The following is a 24,442-nucleotide window of genomic DNA, read 5'->3' on the forward strand; positions in this document are numbered from 1 at the left end:
TTGGCTGATGATCCTAAGTTTTATTTGGTGGTGGATAAACCCCTCCCTGTGAGGAGTATGTCTTCCTTGAACTTAGTTTCAAGAAGAGGTACCTGGGTTGCCCCAGTTGAAAAACAATGAGTAGGTTCAGACTGAGTGATTAGGTAGGAGACTGGCCTGTTATTTTCCCTCGAATTGGTTACTTTAATTGAGTTTGTCAGAATAAAAGTAAAAATGTTACATGAGAGTTTTCAGCTCTGAAGAAGAAAAGGGACATCTCCTCCTGGCCAGCAATGGCTTTCTCAGGCAACTGAGAAACTTGCAGGAGTGGTGGAGGCAAGTCCTCATACCAGGTAGCAGTCCCATAGGGAAACCCAGTTATTTAATTTAAAAAACTTGCTCCTCTGGGGAACCACGTATAAGAGCTGGCCACTCAGTGATCTGAGCAACCACGGAGGTCTTAGATTGCCAAAGGGAAAAGCCAAGACATGTAAAAGAGCTGAAACGACTCTAGGGTGACACCTAGAGGAGTTAAGCTCACAGACAGCACCTTGGCCCACCACACAATCATCTGTAGCAGTTCATCCTGACAAACCAACCCAGAATGGGAAACAAACATTTCAAAATAAAAAAAAAAGAAGCAACAGATTGCCAACCTCCAGCTAACACCCCAGCTTGGTTCATGTATGCTACCTGTGAAAATTATACTTACAAATGCTTACTTAATTGGGGAAAATATACTAAAGGAAACCTCAAACTAAAATGGCCAAATTGGGGCTCTTTTCACGTTCCAAAATTAATTTTTGTGTGTGTGTCTACAGTTAAAGAGAAGACTGAATGGAATGCTTATTTTGATTGGTATTTAAAAACTTCTGGAAGAGGAAATGATAAACTAACTTCTTTGTAGGAAACCAACCAAAAAATTGCTTGAAACAACATCAGAATTTTTAAAAAGTTGCTAATGTTAACCATGCCTCACTCTCTGCTCCTCCCTCATATCCTCTTTTATATGAACTGCCTGATCCAGATGCCATCTCTCTCTCTCTCTTTCATCACCTTTGCCTCCTGCTGCTTCCTCTTTCCCCAGTAAAGGAGAAACTTGCACTTCTCTCCCCATGCCTTTAAGATGTAAATGTTCTAACTGATCTTTTTAGGCATTTTGTTCTGTGTTTGGAGAGCTTGGTCTCTGCCGTCCAGAACGTACACATACATTTGGCAGTCAGTCAAATAGACTGGGATTCTGAGCAGTCTCTTTAACTGTGCCAATTTTCAGGGAAATTTATCAGAAGGGGTCCCAGCCCATAAGGAGCCTTTGTCATCTCCGCCTTTGTTGCATCGCCTCTACAATGCAGGCCTTTACTTTCTTAGACTATTTTGGGGAGTAAACTTTCTGGATCTTTGTGAAGGCTGCATCTGTAACAGGGAAGAGCCAATTCTGAATCCATGTTGGATCTGTTTGTTTTACTTTAACTTTTCACTGCTTTTGTTATTATAATCACTGTCTAAGGCTGTAAGCATCCTGCCACAGGGTACCAAAGTGTCTTTGCTCAGCTCACAGAGACATTTTGACCCTACCCACCTGCGAATGGCTGCAGAAAAGAAGAAATTAACAGATCCCCTCCTATTTTGCAAGATAAATGGCCTTTTTACTTTATTTCCTCACCTCTTCTCCCTCTCTGTTCTATAAAAGAAACTGGCGGGCTTCCCTGGTGGCGCAGTGGTTGAGAGTTCGCCTGCAGATGCAGGGGACACGGGTTCGTGCCCCGGTCCGGGAAGATCCCACATGCCGCAGAGCAGCTGGGCCCATGAGCCATGGCCACTGAGCCTGCGCATCCGGAGCCTGTGCTCTGCAACGGGAGAGGCCACAACAGTGAGAGGCCCACGTACTGCAAAAAAAAAAAAAAAAAAGAAAGAAACTGGCATCCAGACCCTGATAAGATGGTTTTGGGGGACCCTAGTCTGCCATCTTCTCGGTCTGCCAGCTTTCCAAATAAAGTCGCTATTCCTTGCCTCAACACCTCGTCTCCTGATGTATTGGCCTGTCGTGTGGCGAGCAGAGCGAGCCTGGACTCGGTAACACATCCTCTGAATTCTCTCTTGAGGATGACTCTTGTGTCGTCTTGGTTTGAGTTGCTATTAAAATACTACTCATCGATGGCCAGACAATGGACCCTTTAAGTTGGAGAAACTTCTAAATTGGTAAATTTTTAGAGTCTCTTATAAATAGCTGTTTTATTGGTACCATGGAAAGACCAAATTAGAAGCTAATCTTAAGAACACCCTTAATTTAAAACAAATTAAACAAACAAAAAGTGGTTTAGGAAGCCTTATTTGTGGTCTTGGCTTCCCTTCAATGGGTCTTAGAGATGCTAATAAAAATATTAGATTAATTAATGTTAATTAAGTTGATTAACAAAGAAGAAGCTGAGGAGAAAGTCAAGAGCCTTCTCCCCAAAAAGGTGGAAATTTTAAAAGTACTCCTCCCAACAGGACAGAAATCTTTAGATGGTTATTAAGCAGTGGGATAAATAAAATGAATTGATGGGATTAAAACAAAGGTTTTGATACAACACCACCTAAAGTTGGATGAGCCAAAGAGACCCTATTAGCATTCCCCCCCAACATTAAAGGGACCCAAACAGGTCTGCTCTATTTACCCCAGTTCAAAAAAATTTATAAGGCTGGAAGAAAATTACACTGAGATACTTGAGCAGCAATTGTTTGGGGCAACAGTTAGATCAATTAATCAAGTTACAAGATTGACAAAAGGGCCTGAGTCCCTTGGCTCAACCCATCACTGTGGACCCCAAAGCCTTTTACACAAAAATGGATAAAATGGCCAGGGGATAAAAATGAAAGTTTCTGAGACTCCTTGTAAGACCAAGTCTTGTTAATGGGTCCTAATGGAAGCTAAAGTTAAAGGTATAAGAGTTAATAGAATTGAGATGAAAGTTGATAAAAATTGATGGGCTTTATATAAGATGGTTACATCTCTTTTGCCTAATTATATTGTGGGATAGACATTATGTCTCACTGGGGAATACTTGCACAATATTCCTGGTACTAGAAGACAAGGCGTATAAATCTGCCCCCCAATCAATATTAATTAAAATACTAAAAGAAACGAAGAGAGTTACCAGAGTCCACACAATATGAAGTAAAAACTGGGGGCTAATATTCAGGGGATAATAAAAGCAATAATGGAGACATTTTTCCCCTAGGGTAAATTGCTCTGGGTTTAACTTGTGCACTCAGAAAGTGGGCCTTTGTTGAATGCTTTGTGCGAACTTCTGGAAACATAATAAATTGAATCCTAAAGTTCTAGAATGCAGAGCCCTTGATTTTCAGTTTAGTGGGAAATATACTTGCTGATATTAAAAAAAAAACCAAATTAAGGAAAATGTAGTCTAGCAAATCAATCTTCTGATATAATTTAGGTGGCAGACCAGTTCTTTGGGGGAATTAAAAGCAGGTATCTTTGTCTTGCAAATCTATACAAATCAGAAATGTAAATATAGCCCACAATGACCTAAGACTGAGCCTAATTAGCTCAATCAGATAGAACCTGAAACCAAAGGGGGAAAAAAAAAAGGGAAAAAGAAGGTTTTAAAACTCAAACTGTTAGAAAGTCTCCCTCACCCAAAATCTTAATTCACAGGCTCCATAAAGATTTATTAAGAACAAATACAAACCTTAAAAGTCTTCTCCACAGGACTTCCCTGGTGGTCCAGTAGGTGAGACTCCGCGCTCCCAATGCACGGGGCCTGGGTTCAATCCCTGGTTGGAGAAATAGATGCTGCGTGCATGCCGCAGGATGCTCTAAGCCCGCAGGCCACAACTGAGTACACATGCCACAACTAAGAGTCTGCATGCCACAACTAAAGATCCCACATGCCACAGTGAAGATCCTGTGTGCCACAACGAAGACCTGGAGCAGCCAAAGTAAATAAATAAAAATAAAATTAAAAAGTCTTCTCCACAAATAGTAAAAAAGCCTTAGTCATCTAAGCAAATAAATTTAACTTATTCCAACGGTTATTTATAAACTAGTAAGTTTAAACTGTATCATTAATACCTGATTCATGACTAAGTTTTAAAATGAAGCTATGAGATCTCTGAAAATGTCTGTTTATATTCTGTGTGTCCATTATACATGTGATATGTCTCTACCTTCAGATAGTATTATCAAATCAAATTTATAAAAGAGCTCTATTTAACTGACTTAAAAGTGCTTACAAATTAAATATTTCTAAATGTAACAGAAACTAACCCAAATGAATTTCAAGTTCACATGATCTAGGAAATATTCAATATTAAGTTAATATTTGTTATTAGAGTTTGTTGGTTTAATTAATACAGGTTTACTAAAAGTCAAATAAGGTTATATTATCCCTCTTATAAAATTCACCAGTAAGGGGCTTCCCTGGTGGCGCAGTGGTTGAGAGTCCGCCTGCTGATGCAGGGGACACGGGTTCGTGCCCCAGTCCGGGAAGATCCCACATGCCACGCAGTGGCTAGGCCCGTGAGCCATGACCGCTGAGCCTGCGTGTCCGGAGCCTGTGCTCCGCAACGGGAGAGGCCACAACAGTGAGAAGCCCGCGTACCACAAAGAAAAAGAAAAAAAAAAAAATTCACCAGTAAGGACTTCCCTGGTGGTGCAGTGGTTAAGAATTCGCCTGCCAGTGCAGGAGAAACAGGTTTGAGCCCTGGTCTGGGAAGATCCCACATGCCACGGAGCAACTAAGCCCGCGAGCCACAACTACTGAGCCTGCACGCCTAGAGCCCGTGCTTTACAACAAGAGAAACCACAGCAATGAGAAGCCCACGCACTGCAATGAAGAGTAGCCCCCGCGTGCTGCAACTAGAGAAAGGCTGCGTGCAGCAATAAAGACCCAACGCAGCCAAAAATAAAATATTAATTAATTAATTGATCAATCAATTAAAATGAATAAAATTCACTGGTAAGAAAAATAGCTTAGAATGATGGCTGAGTTGGTCTAATGTCTCATAAAAGTTTCATGGGTAATCTAAACATAATTGTTGGGAACAAGTGAATTAAATAGATATAAATGGGGTAAGAGCTTTCAGGTGATCTCTTTAAGAATACTTACATGTTATGGTATGTCTACTTAAAATTAACTTTCTCCAGATTTTTGGTAACTTGAAACCTGAGAGTTTTGCTAAGTTAAGTTAAATGATGGAAGTTAAATATTAACATTAAATATCTAGATCATTCCCAAATAAGATACTGAAACATTAATTACTGAACATAAGCTTCCTTTTAAAGAGAAGTTAAAGATATTTAGGACTGAAATTTCAGTGTAGCACCAGGGTGCTACAGTGAATTTTTTCTATAAAAATAGCACATTAAAAAAATCATAAATAATATTTATAAGTTTACCAATCTATAGAACGCTAATGTAAAAGACAGTTCATAATTGCTTCCTTCTTGGTTTTCACTAGAAATTAAGTGAAAATAAGGAAAACACTTTTATATGAAAGGAAAAGGTATACGGAATGGAAATGCATTTTGCTAAGAGAAAGTAATTTTGTCCTGGAGAGAGACAAAGAAAGGGAAAACACAGGACAAAATCTCAAGGTGAAAAAGAAAGTTTTAGAAGGTTTGTGGGAAAGGAAACCCAAGAAAAGTTTTGTACGCGGTCAAGACTGGCTAATATTGGCCTCTCGCCTTCTGAGGTGGCCCACACTCTGTCTGTGGAGTGTGTATCTCCCTGAATGAGGCTTCTTTCACTTCAGTTCACCCTTGAATTCTTTCCTGTGCTGAGCCAAGAACCCATACTCAGCAGCCATCCTAGGGATTCGCCTGAGACCTGGGTGGGATGTGACCACCCTCTCATGCCCCACTTTCTTTCCTGCACTAATTTTGTGATCTAAGCCTGGCTGCAATGCTTGTCCTTGAATAGTTCTCAGTAACTAATGATCTTAAGGGAACAAAGGAATACAGGAACAGAGAAATGGCAGCCAAACAATCGTGTACTGGTAAAGCAGAGTCTTAGTTCCTCCCAAAGGATATACATAATAATACATCTTTGAGCTCTGCAGGAACTGAGGGCCCCCCACCCATGTGGAGGACAGAATGATGATGTGGAACCTCTTGATTTCAACCAACTAAAGCTTGCACTCTGTCAACCTCTGCCCCAATTCTATGCTGGATTTTCCTCTGCTGAAGCCCCCTCATGAATATGCATGTACCCTTAGCTTAAAATGTCCCCAGTTTTGCTGTCTGGGGAGACACTGCTGTGGGAAAGATCCTCAGTGTTCTCCTTACTTGCTGCAAGTAATAATTAATCCTTCCTTCTCTCGGGGGAAAAAAAAAAGAAAGACTGGATAATAGTGAAATTTAATTGAGCAAATAAATTTTAATATTAAAAGTAAGCTGGTACAAAAACTAGAATTTGGTTTTCTCTGTATGTTAAGAGAACAAAGTTTTCTTAGAATACTGATTTGCTTTTGGTAACATATTGTAAAGTTTCTTTACCGTTTAAGCAATCTGGTATAACTTTCTATAGTTGTCTTTAAAATCTTTTATTGTCACTTTGGTTGAATGAATAAGTATTATTTCACAGTGACCTGCGATCCCATTTGACCAAGTGCTTTAAAACCTTTTGTTATCTTTGACAAACTTTCCCAAGTCAAATTCTAAATGAAGTTGTTTTTTGTTTTGTTTTTTTTTTGCGGTACACGGGCCTCTCACTGTTGTGGCCCCTCCCGTTGCGGAGCACAGGCTCTGGACGCGCAGGCTCAGCGGCCATGGCTCACGGGCCCAGCCGCTCCGCGGCATATGGGATCTTCCCGGACCGGGGCACGAACCTGTGTCCCCTGCGTCGGCAGGCGGACTCTCAACCACTGGTAAAAAGTAAAAGTCAAGAGCTGTGGATAGAGCTCGTTCACATCAAAAGGAAGGAAGGAAGCCAATACACAGAGTCAACCTGAGCAGAGGCTCGGGAAGCCCTGATATGACCTGACTCCTGGGTGTGTCTGCTCCCACCTCTGACTGCCTCAGGATCCTTCCTGGGGCTTGACCGTTCCATGAACATTCCCAAGATCTTTCTCACACAGTCTCCTTTTGTTCCCCATTTACTTTAGGTTGAGTTGAATGAGAGCCCTTATTACAGTTTTTCCCTAAAAACAAAATACCTAGTTGTTGTGGGGAAAAGAAACCCTTCTTAATATCAGTAACCTGCTCCTAAAATTTTGACCTGTGCAAACATGCCTGATAATCAAGTTCCTATTATTTTGAATTGGAAAGATTATGTCACATGACACATCAACCCAAACACTCAGCCAATTTTTGAAACATAACTAAAACTCAGTAGAGTGTCGCTATGTACGTAATTAACTGATGTTAGGCTATAAATGCTTACAATGTGATTCTGAACACAAATTAACGTGCTTGTTACAAAAAGTTGCTTTGTTTACAGTAACATCTTCCACATCCTCTTTGTGGACATTTGTTCTGTGTTCTAAGCTGTCTGTGTGGGATTCTAACATTTGGCTGTGTCTGGGATGTAAGACAGTGTAAGAAATATCTCAAGATATTTCTCACAGATTGTTTTGTTAAACCTGTTGTATTGAGTCTGGGGACATAAATGTAAATGTTTCCTAAATAAATATTGTACAGAAAAATTATAGTGGGAGAGATACATTTATGCTATGAAGTTTGGGCATTAAAAAATAGTGAGGGACTTCTCTGTTGGTGCGGTGGTTAAGAATCCGCCTACCAATGCAGGGGACACGGGTTTGAGCTCTGGTCCGGGAAGATCCCACATGCCGCAGAGCAACTAAGCCTGTGTGCCACAACTACTGAGCCCGCGTGCCACAACTACTGAAGCCCACGCGCCTAAAGCCTGTGCTCCGCAACAAGAGAATCCACCGCAATGAGAAGCCCACACACAGCAACGAAGAGTAACCCCTGCTCACTGCAACTAGAGAAAGCCTGCGCGCAGCAACTAAGACCCAACACAGCCAAAAATAAATAATTAAATAGATAGATAGATAGATAAAACTAGTACCTTACCTTAAAAAAAAAAGAGAGAGAGACATATTCCATTAGGTGTTGACTTAAAAAATTATTCACAACCTAAAAGTTGAGAGTTAGGTTTTACTCGGAGGGAATTTTTCGGACTTCAAGCCCAGGAGGCAGCACCTCAAGTAACCCTGAGAGAACTGCTCTGAGGAGGTGAGGGGGGGGAGCCAGGTTACACAGAAGTTTTTGCAACCAAGGGCAGGTAGTCGGGAACATCAGAAGATTATTGTTAATTAAAGAAGACCAGATATCTCAAGTTAAGGAATTTAGCGCCTTTCTATGTATGGGAAGGTGCAAGAGTCTGGGCTCCCTGAACTCATTCCTTGGATATGTACCTCAGCTATCTGGGGCCAGTATCCTGTATTTTCACGTCCTGAGTTTCCTCAGAGCTCACCGTAGGGAGTGGCCCCAGTCTGATGGCTGCTAGATGGCAGGTTACAAACCTTCTATATAACCTGCCTGTTCAGAGCAGTTTCTCAGAGCTATCTGAAACTGTCTCCTCGGATGCAGTGCTCATTTTGCCGCAAATAAAACTTTAACTCACAACTCTCACGTTGTGCTTTTTTTTTTAAGTCAACAGTTACGGTGACCATGAGCAAGGGACCCAGAGTGGACTTCTCTCCTTTGCCTGAACTCTATGAGGAACCGGAGGCTTGGTACCAGCAGAGGCCCCTTGTGCCCGTCCGCCTCCTTGGAGAGTTCAGACGAATTTGGGTAAGTCTCTCCTGGTTCTCGGATCTCCCATGTTGGTTGATGATCCTGAGCTGTATTTGGTGGTGTATAGCGGGTACCTGCCCCCCGCCCAGGCTTTGGTTGAAAGATACCAGGGAAATACCCACCCAGTTGAAAGATACTGGGCGGGGGGAGGGTAGGGTGGGGGGAGTGCCTGGTTGAAAGAAACCAGGGTTTGCTCAGTTGTAGGAGACTGAGTGGTTGGCTGAGTAGTTAGGTAAGAGGTTGATCTGACGCTTTTCCTCAGTTTGGCTGCCTTAATAGAATTTGTTGGGATAAAAGTGAAGATATTACATGAGAGCCTTGCTCTAAAGACAAGGGACAAGACTGCCCCCGGCCGGTTACAGCTTTCTCAGGCAACTGAGAAATTTACGGGAGTGGTGGAGGCAGAGGCGTCACACCGGTGCAGTGGTCCCATAGGGAAACCTACTCATTCATTAAAGCACTTGCTCGTCCAGGGGTTGCGGATAAGAATTGGCCATTCAGTGATCCAAGCACCTGCAGTGGTCTTAGACCACCGAAGGGAGAAGAGGGCTGAAACGACTGTAGGGTGATGCCTAGAGGAGTAAAGCTCACAGGCAGCACACTGGCCCACGATACAGCTTCACTAGTAAATTTCATCCCTGACAAATTCAACTTAAAATGGGAAATAGAATCTCTCAAAACAGAGAAACGAGGGGCATCAGAAAACCGACCTCCGACTAACACCCCAGCCAGATTCATGTACCACACTGTACAGAGCTCATACTTACAAGTACCTAGTTAATTGGGGAAATTATACTAAAGGAGATCTCAACCTAAAATGGCCAAATTTAGGTTCTTCTGATATTCCAAAATTGCTATATTTGTGTGCACAGTTAGAAAAAGCCGGCCATAAGACCAACTAGACTGAATGGAAAGCTTACAATGATTGGTACCTAGAAGCTTCTAAAAGAGAAAATGATAGAGTAACTTTTTGAAACCATCAGAACTAAAAAAGGCTGCTAGCACTCTGTCTTTGACTCTGTCTCTCCCTCTGCTCCTCCCATGTATCCTTTCCTATCAGAATTCCCTGGCCCAGACGCTATCTCTTTTTCTCTTTTAACTCTTCCACTTCCTGCTGCTCCCTCTTCCCCAGCAACGGAAGATAAAAAATCAGAAGTGATTATAGCTCTCTTTAAGGAGAAAACTATTACAGGGAGAGGTGAGCCATCCTTGGTGCTTAGGTACACACCCTGGACCGAAACAGAACTTAGAGCCTTGGCTAAGGAACTTCCCGATCCAAGTCAAGATCCATTGGGATTTGTTGGGACTTCCCTGGTGGTCCAGTGGGTAAGACTCTGCGCTCCCAATGCAGGGGGCCCAGGTTCGATCCCTAGTTGGAGAACTAGATCCTGGATGCATGCTGCAACTAAGAAAGCCGCATGCCGCAACTAAGAAGAACGCATGCCGCAACTAAGAAGGCCACATGCTGCAAATAAGAAGGCCACATGCCGCAACTAAGAGCCCACGTGCTGCAACTAAGACCTGGCGCAGCCAAAATAAATAAATAAATATTAAAAAAAAAATCCATTGGGATTTGCTAAGGAATTTGAGTTAACCATCTGGACCTATGAGCCCGGGTTTTCAGATCTATATCAATTAGTATTTACTTAATTGGAAATTAAAGTAAATCTCGACCTAAAAATGAAGAGGCCCTTTTAGTGCAGAGGCAGTTAAGTTAAATTAAGGTTAAAAAGCTGGCTTGATAAAAATACCTTTTCAGAATTCTGACTTTAAACAAAGTCCTTGTAAAGGGAAACCTGCATTTCTCTTTCTGTGTCTTTGAGATGTATATGTTCTACCTGATCTTCCTAGGACATTCCATGTATGTCTATATGTGTATGTATGTGTTTGGAAAACTTAACCTCTGCCATACTGTTTCTGAGAGTAAACTCTCGTATTTTACCTTGGTTACAATCTCCCCCACTCTCTTATGGGGAAGCCTCTTGCGTCTTAATGATTTGAATCACTATAAATATATATATGTTTTTAATGGCCAAATGATGGATCCTTTTAAAACTGGAGAAACTAACAAATTGGTGAGTCTAGTGCACTCTTATTATAAACAACTGTTTTACTGGTACCTATAAAAATAAAAAAAAATCAAATTAAAGGTGGAAAAAAGAAATACATCTAATGATTAACCTAAGATCTTCTTTAGTTTAAAACAAGTAAGAAAAACTGGTTTGGGAAATTTCATTCCTGATCTTTGCTTTCCCTCAGTGGGTCTTACAGATGCTAATAAAAACATTAGAATAATTAACGTTAACAGGAAAAATCCTGTAAGGAAAGTCTGGATACTATTTCCACCAAGGTAGAAATTTTAAAGGAATTATCTCAAATAAATAAAGAAATCTTTAGATGGTTATTTAAAATGGGATAAATAAAATGGACATTTATGTAATTAAAACACAAGGTATCTGACATTACTACACGACCTAAGGTTAAATGGGTCAAAAGGGACCCCCCTACTGGTCCCCAACATTAAAAGCCAAACAAGTCCGTTCTATTTACCCCAGTTTTAAAATATATTTAAGGGGCTAGAAAAAAATTTTCTTTTAACGCTGAGATACCTGACCAACAACGATTTGGGACAACAGCTAGGCCAAAGGGTCTGAGTTCCTTGGCTCAACCCCGCTCTGGGGATCCCAGAGCCTTTTATATAAAAATAGATAAAATAGACAGGGAACAAAAAAAAAGAAAAACTTCTAGAACTCCTCCTGTAAACTTGTTGATTGGATCCTAATGAAAAGTAAAAAGCTGACGGCATTGAGATGCAAATATATAAAATTGGTATATTTAAATGGACTTTATATAAGATGGATACATCTGTTTTGTTTAATTATATTGTGGGATAGGCATGCTTCACTAGAAAATACCTCCCCTACATGGTATTATAAGACAAGGCATATAAATCCGCCCCTCAGGAAATATTAATTGAACATACTAAAAGACACCAATAGTGTCACCTGAGCCATAAAAGTAAGTAAAACTGGGAAGTAACATTCAAGGACTAATAAAAAGAAAAACAGTGATTTTGCTCTGGCTTAACTTGTAAACTCAGAAAGAAGGTCTTTGCTGAATGCCTTATACAAACCATTAAAGGCATGAGAAATTAAACACTAAAGTTCTCGAACACAGAACTCGTAAAATAAATTTCAGTTTAGTTAGAAATCTTGTCACTGAAAAAACCTTTTAGTATGGTTTAGGTAACAAACCTGTTCTTTGGGAAACTAAAAGCAACTGTCTTTCTGTTGCAAATCTCTACAAACTGAAAACGCAAATACAGGCCACAAGGAACTGAGACTGAGCCTAATTAGCTCAGTCTGGCAAGACCTGAAACCAAGGAAAAAAAGTAGCAAAGTGGCAGTTTTAAAATTCAAACCGCTGGGAATGCTCCCTCAGCTAAACTTTACAAATAGTAAAGCCTTAGTCATCTGAGCAAGCAACGTTAACGTATTCCAACTGTTCTTTGTAAACTGGTAAGTTTATATTGTAATACCTGATTCATAACTTTTTTTTTTTAAAGTGAAGCCATGAGCTCTCTAGTTTTGCCTGTTTATGTCTATGTACACATTATATATATGAAATATCTCTACCTCTGTAAAGTATTATCAAAATTGAATTTATAAAGAGCTCTATTTAATTTTAAAAGAAAGTGATTACAAATAAAGAAACCGGCCAAAATGACTTTCAGGTTCACATGAACTGGGAAATATTCAATATGAAGTTGATATCTGGTATTAAAGTTTGTTTGTTGATCTAATTAATAGACATATCCTTAGTCATCAACATTAAGTATAATGCTTTATTACCCAGGTTTAATAGAAGTCAAATAAGACCTTATTATACCTGTTGCAAGGAAAGAACTTGATATGCTGAAACTTTAAAGTAAATGTAAATGAGATAAGAACTTTTGGGTAAACTCTTTAAAATTAATTATATTTTAGGAATGTCTAGTTAAAATGATCTTTACAGATACTTGATACCTTAAAGTTCTAGAGTTCTGCTAATTTAAGTGATGAAAGTTTATTAAATAGCTAGATAATTTCCAAAAAAATAAGATACTGAGACATCAATTACTAAATAGAGAAACGAAAGGTATTTAGGACTATTAATGAAAATGTTTGGTGCCACCCTGAGATGTCCTCTATAAGAAAACAAATGTTTTTAGAAATCATCACTGGTATTTATGTCCACCAATTTACAGAATGTTAATGTGAAAGACAGTTCATAATTGCTTACTTCTTAACTTTCACTAGAAATTAAGGTTTTTAAGAGTTGAGGATTCCAATTTAAACATGTAATTAAAGCTAACAGGAATAATACGGAAACATTTCAGTGTACAGTAGGAAAGTAGAATGTGCGTTTTCAGTAAAGAAGCTTTGAGGAATGGAATTACATTTTATTGAGGGAAAAGAAAAAAAATATGTCTTAGGGCTGGTCGGTTTATTTGGATAAAAAAATAAGGGACAGGCTGATATAAAGACAGAAGTGATGAAAGGTTGTGGAAGAAAACCCTGAGGGGGGGAAAAAGTTTTATACATGGTCAGGATTAACTAAATTTAGATTGAAGTTAATTAAGTAAATAGATTTTGTTGTTAAATAAGCCGGTACAAGACTGGAATTTGAACAAAGTTTCTCAGAGTGCTCCTTTTTGATAACAGATTGTGTGAGTTTCTGTGCCCTTAAGTAATCTTTTTGTGACTTTGGTTAAATGAATAAATATTGTTTCACAGTGACCTGTTATATTTTAAAATGTTTTGATATTTTTAACAAACTTCCCAAATATTAAAATCCAATTAAAGCTCTTTTAGCCTCCAGCTGACTCTGGGATGCTTTGAAGGAACATGTCAGACATCTTAGAGAGGAATGTTAAACTAAGTTTATTTCGTATGTTTAATTACTTCAGAAACAATGTCAAGTGACTGGAGATGAAAATTAGGTTATAGTGTATGGATAAATGTCATTAATATAGATATTCCAAAATTTATATGGAATTCCTAACATTGGTATGCCCTGATATAACGTTATCAGTCATAATTCCGGTTATTCTAAAATGTTATATGTCACAGAAATATCCACGTTTCCTACTAATTGCCTTGTACTCAAATCTTTAACCACGTTATTTTAAGTTTTGTCCTGATGCTTTTACAAAATGAAGATTTTCAAGACTCATAAAAAGAACTTTTTTTTAACAAACATAAGTTTCTGATGGCCTTTACTGTGTAACAAATGACGGAAAACCTGATTACTTCATCCAGATCAACAGGAATCAATTACACGGGACTGAATGAACTGATGAATATGATTTATAACTTTTATGACTTTGGGAAGTATACTAGCTTTAATCTTTGTTTTTCAGAAAAAACTTTTCTCTTATGCTATGACATACAACTTGATAAAGTATACCTTTGTAAACAAAGATAAAACATTTATCTTTTTCTCTGTACCTGATCCTGCCCATAATTTGGCTTCTCCACCTGGCTCTCCTATGGACTGGATGGTTTATTACAACTAGTTATACTAATCCTTGTTTTAATTTGTTCCTTATTTCCGAATTGTTGATGATTTGTGTCTCCCTGCTGCACTATGACTTTGTCAATATTACTAGCTGCATTACTTATATCCTGTCTATCTTATAAGATTGTTGTCTCTTACAGTACTTAGTGGGCAACCAGGCCTCCAACAAATTTGATGATGGCTAAACATCTTGAAAAAATAAATCACATTTATGACTCTTATAAAATAATTGTGATAGTGTGATTCTAGGTATGGGAAGAAACGATAAGGAAAAATATTTCCTAGATCATAGTAGACTAGTAAGACAGAGGATCCAGAGACTCTTTAATTACCAACAGGGCCTAATCCAAAAATTACACCTGGAATGGCATAGCAACAAGAATTTTCTCCTGATCTGGGATGAGCCTCCCAGCGCTGTGGGACAAAATTTGGTCATGAAATGTCTCCCAAACATTGATCAAATTTCTGACCAAAAGGAGGGACTGATAAATGGAATATTTAAACAAAGGATGTCACACTCATCAGTGATTGCAGCCCTCCAATGTGAGCCGGTGAGCCCTGAGGAAACTCAGGAAGGAAAGAATACCTGCTATCAGGCAGCCATCAGATTGCAGCCACTCCCTACTGTGAACCTTGAGGAAACTAAGAATATGAAAATATAGGATACTGTCCCTAGATAGCTGAGATGCATATCAAAGGAATGAGTTCAGTGAGCTGAGACTCTTGCATCTTCCCATACACAGAAAAGTGCTAAATTCCTTAACTTGGGGTATCTGGTTTTCTTTAATTAACAATAATCTTTTGATGTTCCCAACTACCTGCCCTTTGTTGCAAAACTTCTATATAACCTGGCTCCCCCACCCACCTCCTTGAAGCAGTTCTCTCAGGGTTACTTGAGGTGCTGCCTCCTGGGCTTGAGTCCTAAAAATTCCCACTGGATAAAACATAACTCTCAACTTTCAGGTTGTGAATATTTTTTAAATCAACAGGTGATTGATGGAAACTAAACTTTTGGTGGTGAGAAGTCGAAATATAATGTCCTACACATGAAATTTATATAATGTTATAAATCAATGTTACCTCAATAAACTAAAAATTTTTAAATAAATAAATTAAAGGAAAAAAATAAATCTACCTCTTTTTTTTTTTTTAAATAGGGTTGAGTTGAGAAGGGAAAAATAAGGTGGCGATTCTGCTGTGTGGATCAGGGAACAATACCCAGAGGAGGTGGGCATGTAGAACGGGTGTAATTTAGACCAGCGGTCCCACAACGTTTTTGGCACCAGGGACTGATTTCGTGGAAGACAATTTTTCCACGGAGCAGGTCGGTGGGGGGGACGGTTTCGGGATGATTCAAGCGCATTACATTTAGTGTGCACTTTGTTTCTGTTATTATTACATTGTAATATATAACGAAATAATTATACAACTCACCATAATGCAGAACCAGTGGGAGCCCTGATCTTGTTTTCCTGCAACTAGATGGTACCATCTGGGGGTGATGGGAGACAGTGGCACCCGAAGTGTGTTGCTTATGTGTAGTCTACTCCATGATCTTGTTTTGGTTGCTGTCACTGCAGAAAACTCTGCTTCGCAAAGACAGGATGTTGGAAATGGAAGCAGGCTTTTCAGTGCTTTTGTGGCAATCTCAGGATATTCCGCCTTGACCTTAATACAGAATGTATGGAGATTTGAAGTTGTCTCAAACATGCTTTTAAGGTCACCGTCATTTGCGATCTCAAGCAGTTGATCCTCTTCTAGCACGGACAAAGTTGATTCACCTGGCTTATTCACAAATGGGTCTCAGATGCCTTCCTTCCCATTTCGGGGGTCTTCTGTGGTTGGGAAATTATGCTTAAACTCTTTTGAAAGCTGAGATAGGTGATCATGCACCAGCTGGGAGAAAGAAGGCCCTGGCTCAGCCTCTTTCAAAATCTCTGCTAATGTTTGAAACATGTCAAAAATCCCAACGTTCACTTGTCGCCCCCCACCCCCAATTCCAGTTTGGCTTTGAATGCAGCCACTTTATCTGCCGACTTCAGCACAGTTGTCGTTCTCCCCTGAAGTGACAGATTGAGTTCGTCGAGCAGGTTGAATATGTCACACCAGTAAGGAAGTTTTGTGACCCATTCTGTGTCACTGAAATGTGCTGCCAGTGGTGGCTGTTTTTCTAAAAGAAATCTCTGGAGCAGCTCTTGTAACTCAAAAATTATAGGCAGAGATCTACCTTCAGAAGCCATCTCACTTCTGTGTATAAGAGAAGACGTGTGTGTGTGTGTGCTCTGTGTCCATCTCCTCACAGAGCTGAGCAAACAGATGTGAGTTAAGGGCATGTACTTTAATGTGACTGATAATTTTAATCACATCCTCCAAAACATTGTTAAGTTCAGGTGACATTTTTTGGCTAGCCAGCACTTCTCTATGGATGACACAGTGCATAGACTCAATTCAGAAGCGACCTCTTTGACCCGAGTAGTGAAACCAGAAAGCCATCCAGTCATGGCAGCTGCTGCATCCGTGCATGTACCGACACAAAATGACCAATTCAGTTTTCCTGACATGTAATCATTCAAAGACTCGAATAGTTTTGCAGCTGTGGTGTTGACTGGCAACAAAAGTGCACATAACATATCCTCATGAACATCCTCCTGAAAAATATATTGCACAAAAACAAGCATTGTTGTCTTGTTGTCAACATCGGTAGACTCGTCAACCTGGATTGCATACCATGGTGACTCATTAATCCTCTCTAACAATTGTGCCTCAGTATCCTCTGCTATTTCATCGTCTAGTTACGCCGAAAGAGGAACACGTGCCACCTTTTGAACTGCAGCCTCTCCTAAATTTTCACGACAAATGTCCTTAGCAGCAGGCAGGATCAACTCTTCACCAACAGTAAAGGGCTTCTTAGCTTTAGCAATGCGGTTAGCCACTAAGAATGATGCTCTCAGTGCAGACACATTTGATGAAGTGGTGGTCTTCAATAATTGCTTCTGTTCTTCGTGTTCACATGTTTTTCTTTTGAAAAACTCCAAAGACTTGTCTTTTAATGCAGGGTGCTTGGTCTCCATGTGGTGAAGCAGTTTTGAAGTTTTCATGGCTTTGCTGGATAGCCAGTTGCCACATATTATACAAAGCGGTCTTGGAGAATGTGAATCACCTGTTGCAATGAACCTGTAATTTAAGTAGGACTCTTGGTATTTTCTTTTAAATGCAGCTTTCTTTTTGTTGGAGGTCTTAGAGTCTTCTGCTGTCTCATCATTGGGTCTTTCCCCCTTTTCAAAGAAGCTCCCCAGCGACATTTGTTTTTCACTCATTTTGGCTAGGGTTAGTTTGTGGACTTACCAAAACTGTGACTGAGACAAGTGTGCAGTGTGGGAAAGAGGCGTGGATGAAAGTGGTAAAGAAAATAATGGGCAGGCCACACCGAGCTAAAATAAGTGTCAGACTCTGACTTAAAGCCTGCCATCAGATGCAGCTGTACAACTGAAGTACTTCAACTCACTTGCCACCAGATGCAGCTTAATTGTCACTTGCCACTCACCGGTTTTGATATGAGTCTGCAAGCAATTGATTTACTATGGTCTCTATGCAGTCGAACCTCTCTGCTAATGATAATCTGTATTTGCAGCCGCTGCCAGCGCTAGCATCACCACCTCAGCTCCACTGAAGATCATCAGGCATTAGATTCTCATATGGAGCGCGCAACCTAGATCCCTCACATGCACAGTTCACAGCAGGGTTCGCGCTGCTCTGAGAATCTAATGCTGCCGTTGATCTGACAGGAGGCGGAGCTCAGGTGGTAATGCGAGTGATGGGGAGCAGCTGTAAAAACAGAAGAAGCTTCGCTCGCTCACCCACCACTCACCTCCTGCTGTGTGGCCTGGTTCCTAACAGGCCACGGACCGGTACCTGTCCGTGGCCCGGCGGTTGGGGACCCCTGGTGTAGATATTTGGAGAGAGAGTGGAGGAGGAAGGACACTGCATGTGAGAAGAACAGCAGAAGTAAAGGCTCAGTGGTGGGAAAGAGGAGATATATGTGGGAGCACTAGAGAACTCACGTTTTGGAGCATTGGACACATACAGAAGAGAAGTGGAAAATCAGGCTGGATGCTAGGTGGGGGCCAGGTCGCCCAAAGCCTTATGAGCCAGATTAGAATATATCCTGTGCAGTAGGGAGACCTTGAAGATTCTCAAGTAGAAAAGGTATGCTCGGGTTTTATCTGTTGCTGCTTTGAGAAAAGGACTGAATTGTTTAGGCTTTCACTAACTTGGTTGATTGGGAGGGAGCTGCTGGAAGCTCAAGCTGGCATATCTCCTGCCATCTTGCAATTCTGCTCCAGGGCTTTGCCCTACCTGTTTACAGTTATCTACCACAAACATGAGGAACACAAAGAAGAATCCCAGCTAGTCCACAAGCAGGAGGAAGAACATGATTGCATGTGGGTGTTGGGAGGAGAAGATTATTGGTTATAAAAAGAAGAGAGGCAGAGAGAATATGGGGCCACCCACTGTGCTGGAGTTATTACCCTCTGCCTCACCTGTCTTGCCTGGGTGCCCTTGCTACCCACAGCCTTAGGTAGGAAGCCTTGTGGCAGCCTCAGACCTCTTGCTGCTCAAGAAGAGGCAGGGATGCCCTGGCAGGCTCTTTTAACATGTGTCCAGGTATGTTCCCAGGCAAAATCTCTGTGTCCAGGTAGTTATGGAGCCGAGGGCCTGCCTTGGCCTCCCTATCCCATTATCTGCTGCCCAGTCTCATCTGCTTGGAGAAGGAAGGCTCTGACCCCTGAAAATTCTGACTTGACTTGGACACTGAACACTCTGCTCAGTGTTAGGCCATCTCTTGCCGCATGGAATGAATCTGTTTCTTTTGGCTCGCCCATCTATGATCCATGCAGCAGCTATAGATATCTTTTAAAAATTATTGATTATGGGGGCTTCCCTGGTGGCGCAGTGGTTGAGAGTCCACCTGCCGATGCAGGGGACATGGGTTCGTGCCCCGGTCTCGGAAGATCCCACATGCCGCGGAGCGGCTGGGCCCGTGAGCCATGGCCGCTGAGCCTGCGCGTCTGGAGCCTGTGCTCCGTAACGGGAGAGGCCACAACAGTGAGAGGCCCGCGTACGGAAAAAAAATAAAATTATTGATTATGTCATGCCCTTCCTCTGCTTACGACCCTTACGGAGCTTTCCTCTACTCTTGGAATAACATTCTAGCACATGATCGGCTCCGGCCTCCCTTTCCCTTCTTCCCTTCTACATCTCTTCCTCCTCACTCAGATGCGTCACCAGCTTCTGGAGGACTCTCAGCTCTTCCCATTCCACCGCCTTTTGCTGATACCATTCCCATGCCTCTTCATTTGGTCAGCTCTTGTCCTTCATATCTTGGCTTAAACTTCACATCCTCAGACAGGTTTTCCCCATCCCCCTGTAGCTCTTATCCTAATTCATGATTATACATTTACTTCTTTTCTTATTTATTTTCCGTCTCTGCCGCTAGGTCATGAAACTCCATCAAGGTAGGGATCATACCTGTTTCATTTATCCTTATCTCCCTAACAGCTAGCATGGCGCCTGATCTATAGTGAGTACTCGATTGACACTAGTTCAGTAAATGGATGAATGAACTAATGAGTGAACGAGATGCTGGTTTCTCAGTGGATGCACTGATCTTCTCGGAAGTACACACAGGACCCGTCTGACTTTGAGTCGCTGCATGCTGTTCAGGGTCATGAGCCATCTTATACTGCCCTTGGGCCTCCTTAGCCTGGCCCCTCTGCCTTTTGTGCTTACCTGCAACTTCTAGCTTCTTGGTCCTGGCTGCTGAAGCCAGTGGAGCTGAAGGGCCTCCATCGCCCACATCCTATGCTTTGTTCCTATCCTGCCTTGGCCCTTGGCTCTTTCTGTGTAGGCTGGTCCACAATTAACAGAGTCAGTAAGGGTGAGTAAAGATGTTTGCAGAGCACCTCAGATCACACGGCTGATCCAAAACCTGACCTCACGTCTCCTGGCTCCACAACAGTGATTTTCCTATTACACCCTGCTGCTTCCCAGACACCACAAAAATTGCTGGTCTTTGTGCTAGCAATGAAGATTATCATACACGCTACCCCTTACTACAACAGTTTTTACCAGGAGTGCAGGGGTTCATACTCCCACGGGCACATCAGAATTTCAAGGAAATGAGAAGTAATGTGACTTTTTCCCCATTTAGTTAAAAAATATAGTGGTGATGAATGATTATTATACAACGGTCAAATGGTGCAGAAGTATATACGTAAAAAAGGAACATCTGTATTCATACCCCTCTCCCCACTTCATCCCAATCTAATTCTCCTTCTCACTTCTTTCCTCAAAAGTAACTACTTTTAACAGTGTAGTGTGATTCAGTCCAGGTCTTTTAAATATATTTATAAATATTATGTATAAATAATTTATATACATATATATTAAATAGGTTATTTTTTTAAATCCTGTAGAGTTTTAAACACATATTCAATATTATTTTAAAAATTGTGTGTGTTGGGACTTCCCTGGTCGTCCAGTGGTTAAAAATTCACCTTCCAATGCAGGGGAAGTGGGTTCGATCCCTGATCAGGGAACTAAGATCCCACATACTGTGGGGCAACTAAGCCCACGTGCTCTGGAGCCCATGCGCCACAACTAGAGAGAGGCCCGCACGCCACAACGAAGAGCCCTCTTGCCGCAAGTAAGACCCGATGCAGCCAAATAAATATTTAAAAAATAAATAAATTAAATAAAACTGTGTGTGTTGAAAGTGAAAAAAGGACACTACTTTTGTGATGGAACAAATTCTTGGCTGATGGAGCACAGTCAAGAGGCCTTGTTCTGGTATGTGTATAAAGAGATGGCAGGAGAACCAGCAGAACCTGGGGCTAGAACTAAAGCAAAGGAAGTCTCCTTTGTGAGATGGCTCGGAGGCTCTCACCAGCAGCAAAAGCGGTAGGCACAGTTCATTAGGACACCCTTGTGGTGCAAGGCCACAGCCTATCACCTACAGTCTGACAGGACCGAGATGGAGACGACGATGTGGGCAGAAGGAAGGGAGTTGAGTAGGTATGTTAGGATGAAAAACAGGACAAAAATGGATTTGTGAAGACAATGAGAAGACAAGCCATAGACTAAGAGAAAATACTCGCAAAAGCATATCTGAAAAAGGACTGTTATCTCTCTTAAAACTCAACAATAAGAAAATGAACAACCCAATTAAAAAATGGGCAAAAGACCTGAACAGACCTTTCATCAAAAGAAGTGTACAGAAAGCAAAAAAAGCATAAAAATGCTTCACTTCATATGTCATCAGGGAAATGCAAGTTACAACAACATGGAGATATCACTACACACCTATTAGAATGGCCAAACTCCACAACACTGACAACATAAAATGCTGGTGAGAATGTGGAGTGACGGGAACACTCACACTGCTGGTGGGAATGCACAATGGTATGAAACAGCCACTTCGGAAAACTGTTTGGTGGTTTCTCACAATACTAAACGGATCCTTACCGTATGATTCAGCAATTGCATTCCTTGGTATCTTCTCAAATGAACTGAAAACTTTTGGCAACACAAAGACCTTACACGAATGTTTATAGCAGGTTTATTCATAAATGCCAAAACTTAGAAGCAACCACGACGTCCTTCAGTAGGTGGACAGATAAACTGTGGTATATTCAGACAGTGCAGTATTATTCAGCAGTAAAAAAAAAAAAAAAAAAAAACAGCTATCAAGCCATAAAAAGACATGGAGGGCTTCCCTGGTGGCGCAGTGGTTAAGAGTCGGCCTGCCAATGCAGGGGACACGGGTTCGAGCCCTGGTTCGGGAAGATCCCATATGCCGCGGAGCAACTAAGCCCATGATCCACAACTACTGAGCCTGCGCTCTAGAGCCCGGGAGCCACAACTGCTGAGCCCGCGTGCCACAACTACTGAAACCTGTGTGCCTAGAATCTGGGCTCTGCAACAAGAGAAGCCACCACAATGAGAAACCTGCACACCACAACAAAGAGTAGCCCCCGCTCGCCACAACTAGAGAAAGCCTGCGTGCAGCAACGAAGACCCAATTCCGCCAAAAATAAATAAATAAAATAAATAAATAAAAAAGAAACAAAGTCTATTAAAGAAAACCCCAAAACCTCCAAATATTTAAGACATGTAGACAGGGGTACTAAGAACTCTAGTTTGATATTAATGATGTAAGTATATGACTAGTCTCACATGGACAGACAACAAGGTACTACAGAGAGTAGGCTGGAGCAGTAAGTAGCCAAAAGGAAAAGAGAAACAGGATAAAGAAAGGGCACCAAGCCCTCCTATCAGGGGCTCCATCAACACACTAGAGACTAGTAGTATACTAGCTGGCTATATATATTTGTGCTCCTGATACCTGCAAATAAAAAGATGCTAACCATTGTTTTAAAAAAAAAGAATTTGTAACTGCCCTTCTCCCCCATCCAGTGGGGCGTGTGAGGCACAGGAGCTCCCTGTGCTGGGAGCTCAGTGCCCAGTTTTCACCCTGGCATTGCCTCTGGTTTGCTGTGCAACCTGGGACAAGTCCCTTTCGCTCTCTAGGTCCATTTTCTCTTTGTGTAAAGTGGGCTTGCAATTCTCAAGGGTCTCTTATTTCTTAAGGTTTTATGCATTATTTCCTGGGAGCAGAACCTTTTGAACTTTTCCTAAGATAAGGGTAATTAATTAGAGTAACCATTGATAAGGGTAATTAATTAGACTAACCATTTACTAAGTATTATTGTCTCACTTAATCTAGAGAACAACTCTCTACTATTAGCCCTGTTTTACAGATGGGGCAACTGAGGCTTAGGGAAATTGACCAATGCCACAAGGCTGATCAGTGGTGGCATCAGGATTCGAAGAAGGTAGACTCCTCTGCCCTCCCTCTCCACCACTCTGCAGGAAGAGCCTCTAGGTTCTGTGGCCTGGGAGAGGAGAACAGAGAATATAAAATAAAAGCACTTTATGTAAGACAGGAAATGGGTCTGACCTTGGACACTCTCCCAGTTACCTCTAACATCACAGAGAACAATGGCAGAGCCCCGAGGGCACAGCAAACTTCAGAGGATGGAGGGTGTGGAGGTTTCAACATCACTGGTGAAGGAAAGGCAGACTCTAGGGGCTGAACTCTGGAGATAAGAATGCATTTAGGGGAAGATAATAGGGACTTATAAAACAAGGGAAAAATTAAAGGGTTATCACTCCACTAGACTGTTCAGAAAATTTACAACTTTTCTTCTTTTTGTGAATCACAAATTTCTTTTTCCTTGAGATAAAGAATTGATCCTCTCAGAGAAAAAGCAAACATTAATCATTAAACTTTGCCTACAATTTCATGACGTTTATCAAATTCCTAAGAAGACCCATGGCCTAGGGAGACTCCTAAGAATCATTAACCAATAATTATGTTAAAAGTAATAGTGGGGCTTCCCTGGTGGCGCAGTGGTTGAGAGTCCGCCTGCTGATGCAGGGGACATGGGTTCGTGCCCCGGTCCGGGAAGATCCCACATGCCGCGGAGCGGCTAGGCCCGTGAGCCATGGCCGCTGAGCCTGTGTGTCCGGAGCCTGTGCTCCGCAACAGGAGAGGCCACGACAGTGAGAGGCCTGCGTACAGCAAAAAAAAAAAAAAAAAAAGTAATAGTGGAAACCAACCATTTAAGTGTCAAGTACTCTAACATTTACAAAATAACTTTGCATACATTACTTAATCTTTCCAATAAGTAGGCTGTTAATCCCCACCCCACCCCACCCCCTTTATTTTTTTGGCCACACTGAGCACAGCATGTGGGATCTTAGTGGGATCTTAGCTCCTCGACTGATAGGGATAGAGTAGGATAGTACTCTATCTTACTCTATCCATCACAGGTAGTTGTAGAAGTCCCAGCAGGGGATTATAGATAGAGAGGGAAACCTAGGGAACTTTGGGAGACCACTGTAAGTTAATGATCGCTCAAGAACTATGGGGAACGTCGTGGAACGAAGCAGCCTTGTTTAACTATAAAGCCATAAATCAAAGCATGAGATATGCCCAGGTTATTAAGTGAAAGAAAAAAATGAGGCCTGCATTCTGCTGGTGGAGTTCAGCAAGACAGGGATCCTTAGGACCAAGGA

General features: G+C 41.4%; 1 protein-coding gene across 6 annotated transcripts in view; it reads right to left on the reverse strand.

Annotated features, from left to right (window-relative positions):
• The window catches only part of LOC115840783 (proton-coupled amino acid transporter 2), a 75,507-nt gene that overhangs the window by 32,728 nt on the left and 18,337 nt on the right, over positions 1-24,442 (reverse strand). For 5 of the 6 annotated variants that reach the window (XM_060296506.1, XM_060296505.1, XM_060296509.1 and 2 more), the window contains 2 exons: positions 3,672-3,907; positions 1,643-1,865 (listed from right to left, as the gene is read on the reverse strand). In XM_060296506.1, coding sequence (XP_060152489.1) covers positions 1,643-1,793 — 151 coding nt within the window. In that variant the 5' untranslated portion in view covers positions 1,794-1,865; positions 3,672-3,907. Of the gene's footprint in view, positions 1-1,642; positions 1,866-3,671; positions 3,908-15,736; positions 15,845-24,442 lie in introns of those variants that run through there. The other variant, XM_060296510.1, reaches the window with a different exon arrangement.

The sequence above is a fragment of the Globicephala melas genome, chromosome 3 (assembly GCF_963455315.2).
Source record: "Globicephala melas chromosome 3, mGloMel1.2, whole genome shotgun sequence".
NCBI lineage: Eukaryota > Metazoa > Chordata > Mammalia > Artiodactyla > Delphinidae > Globicephala > Globicephala melas.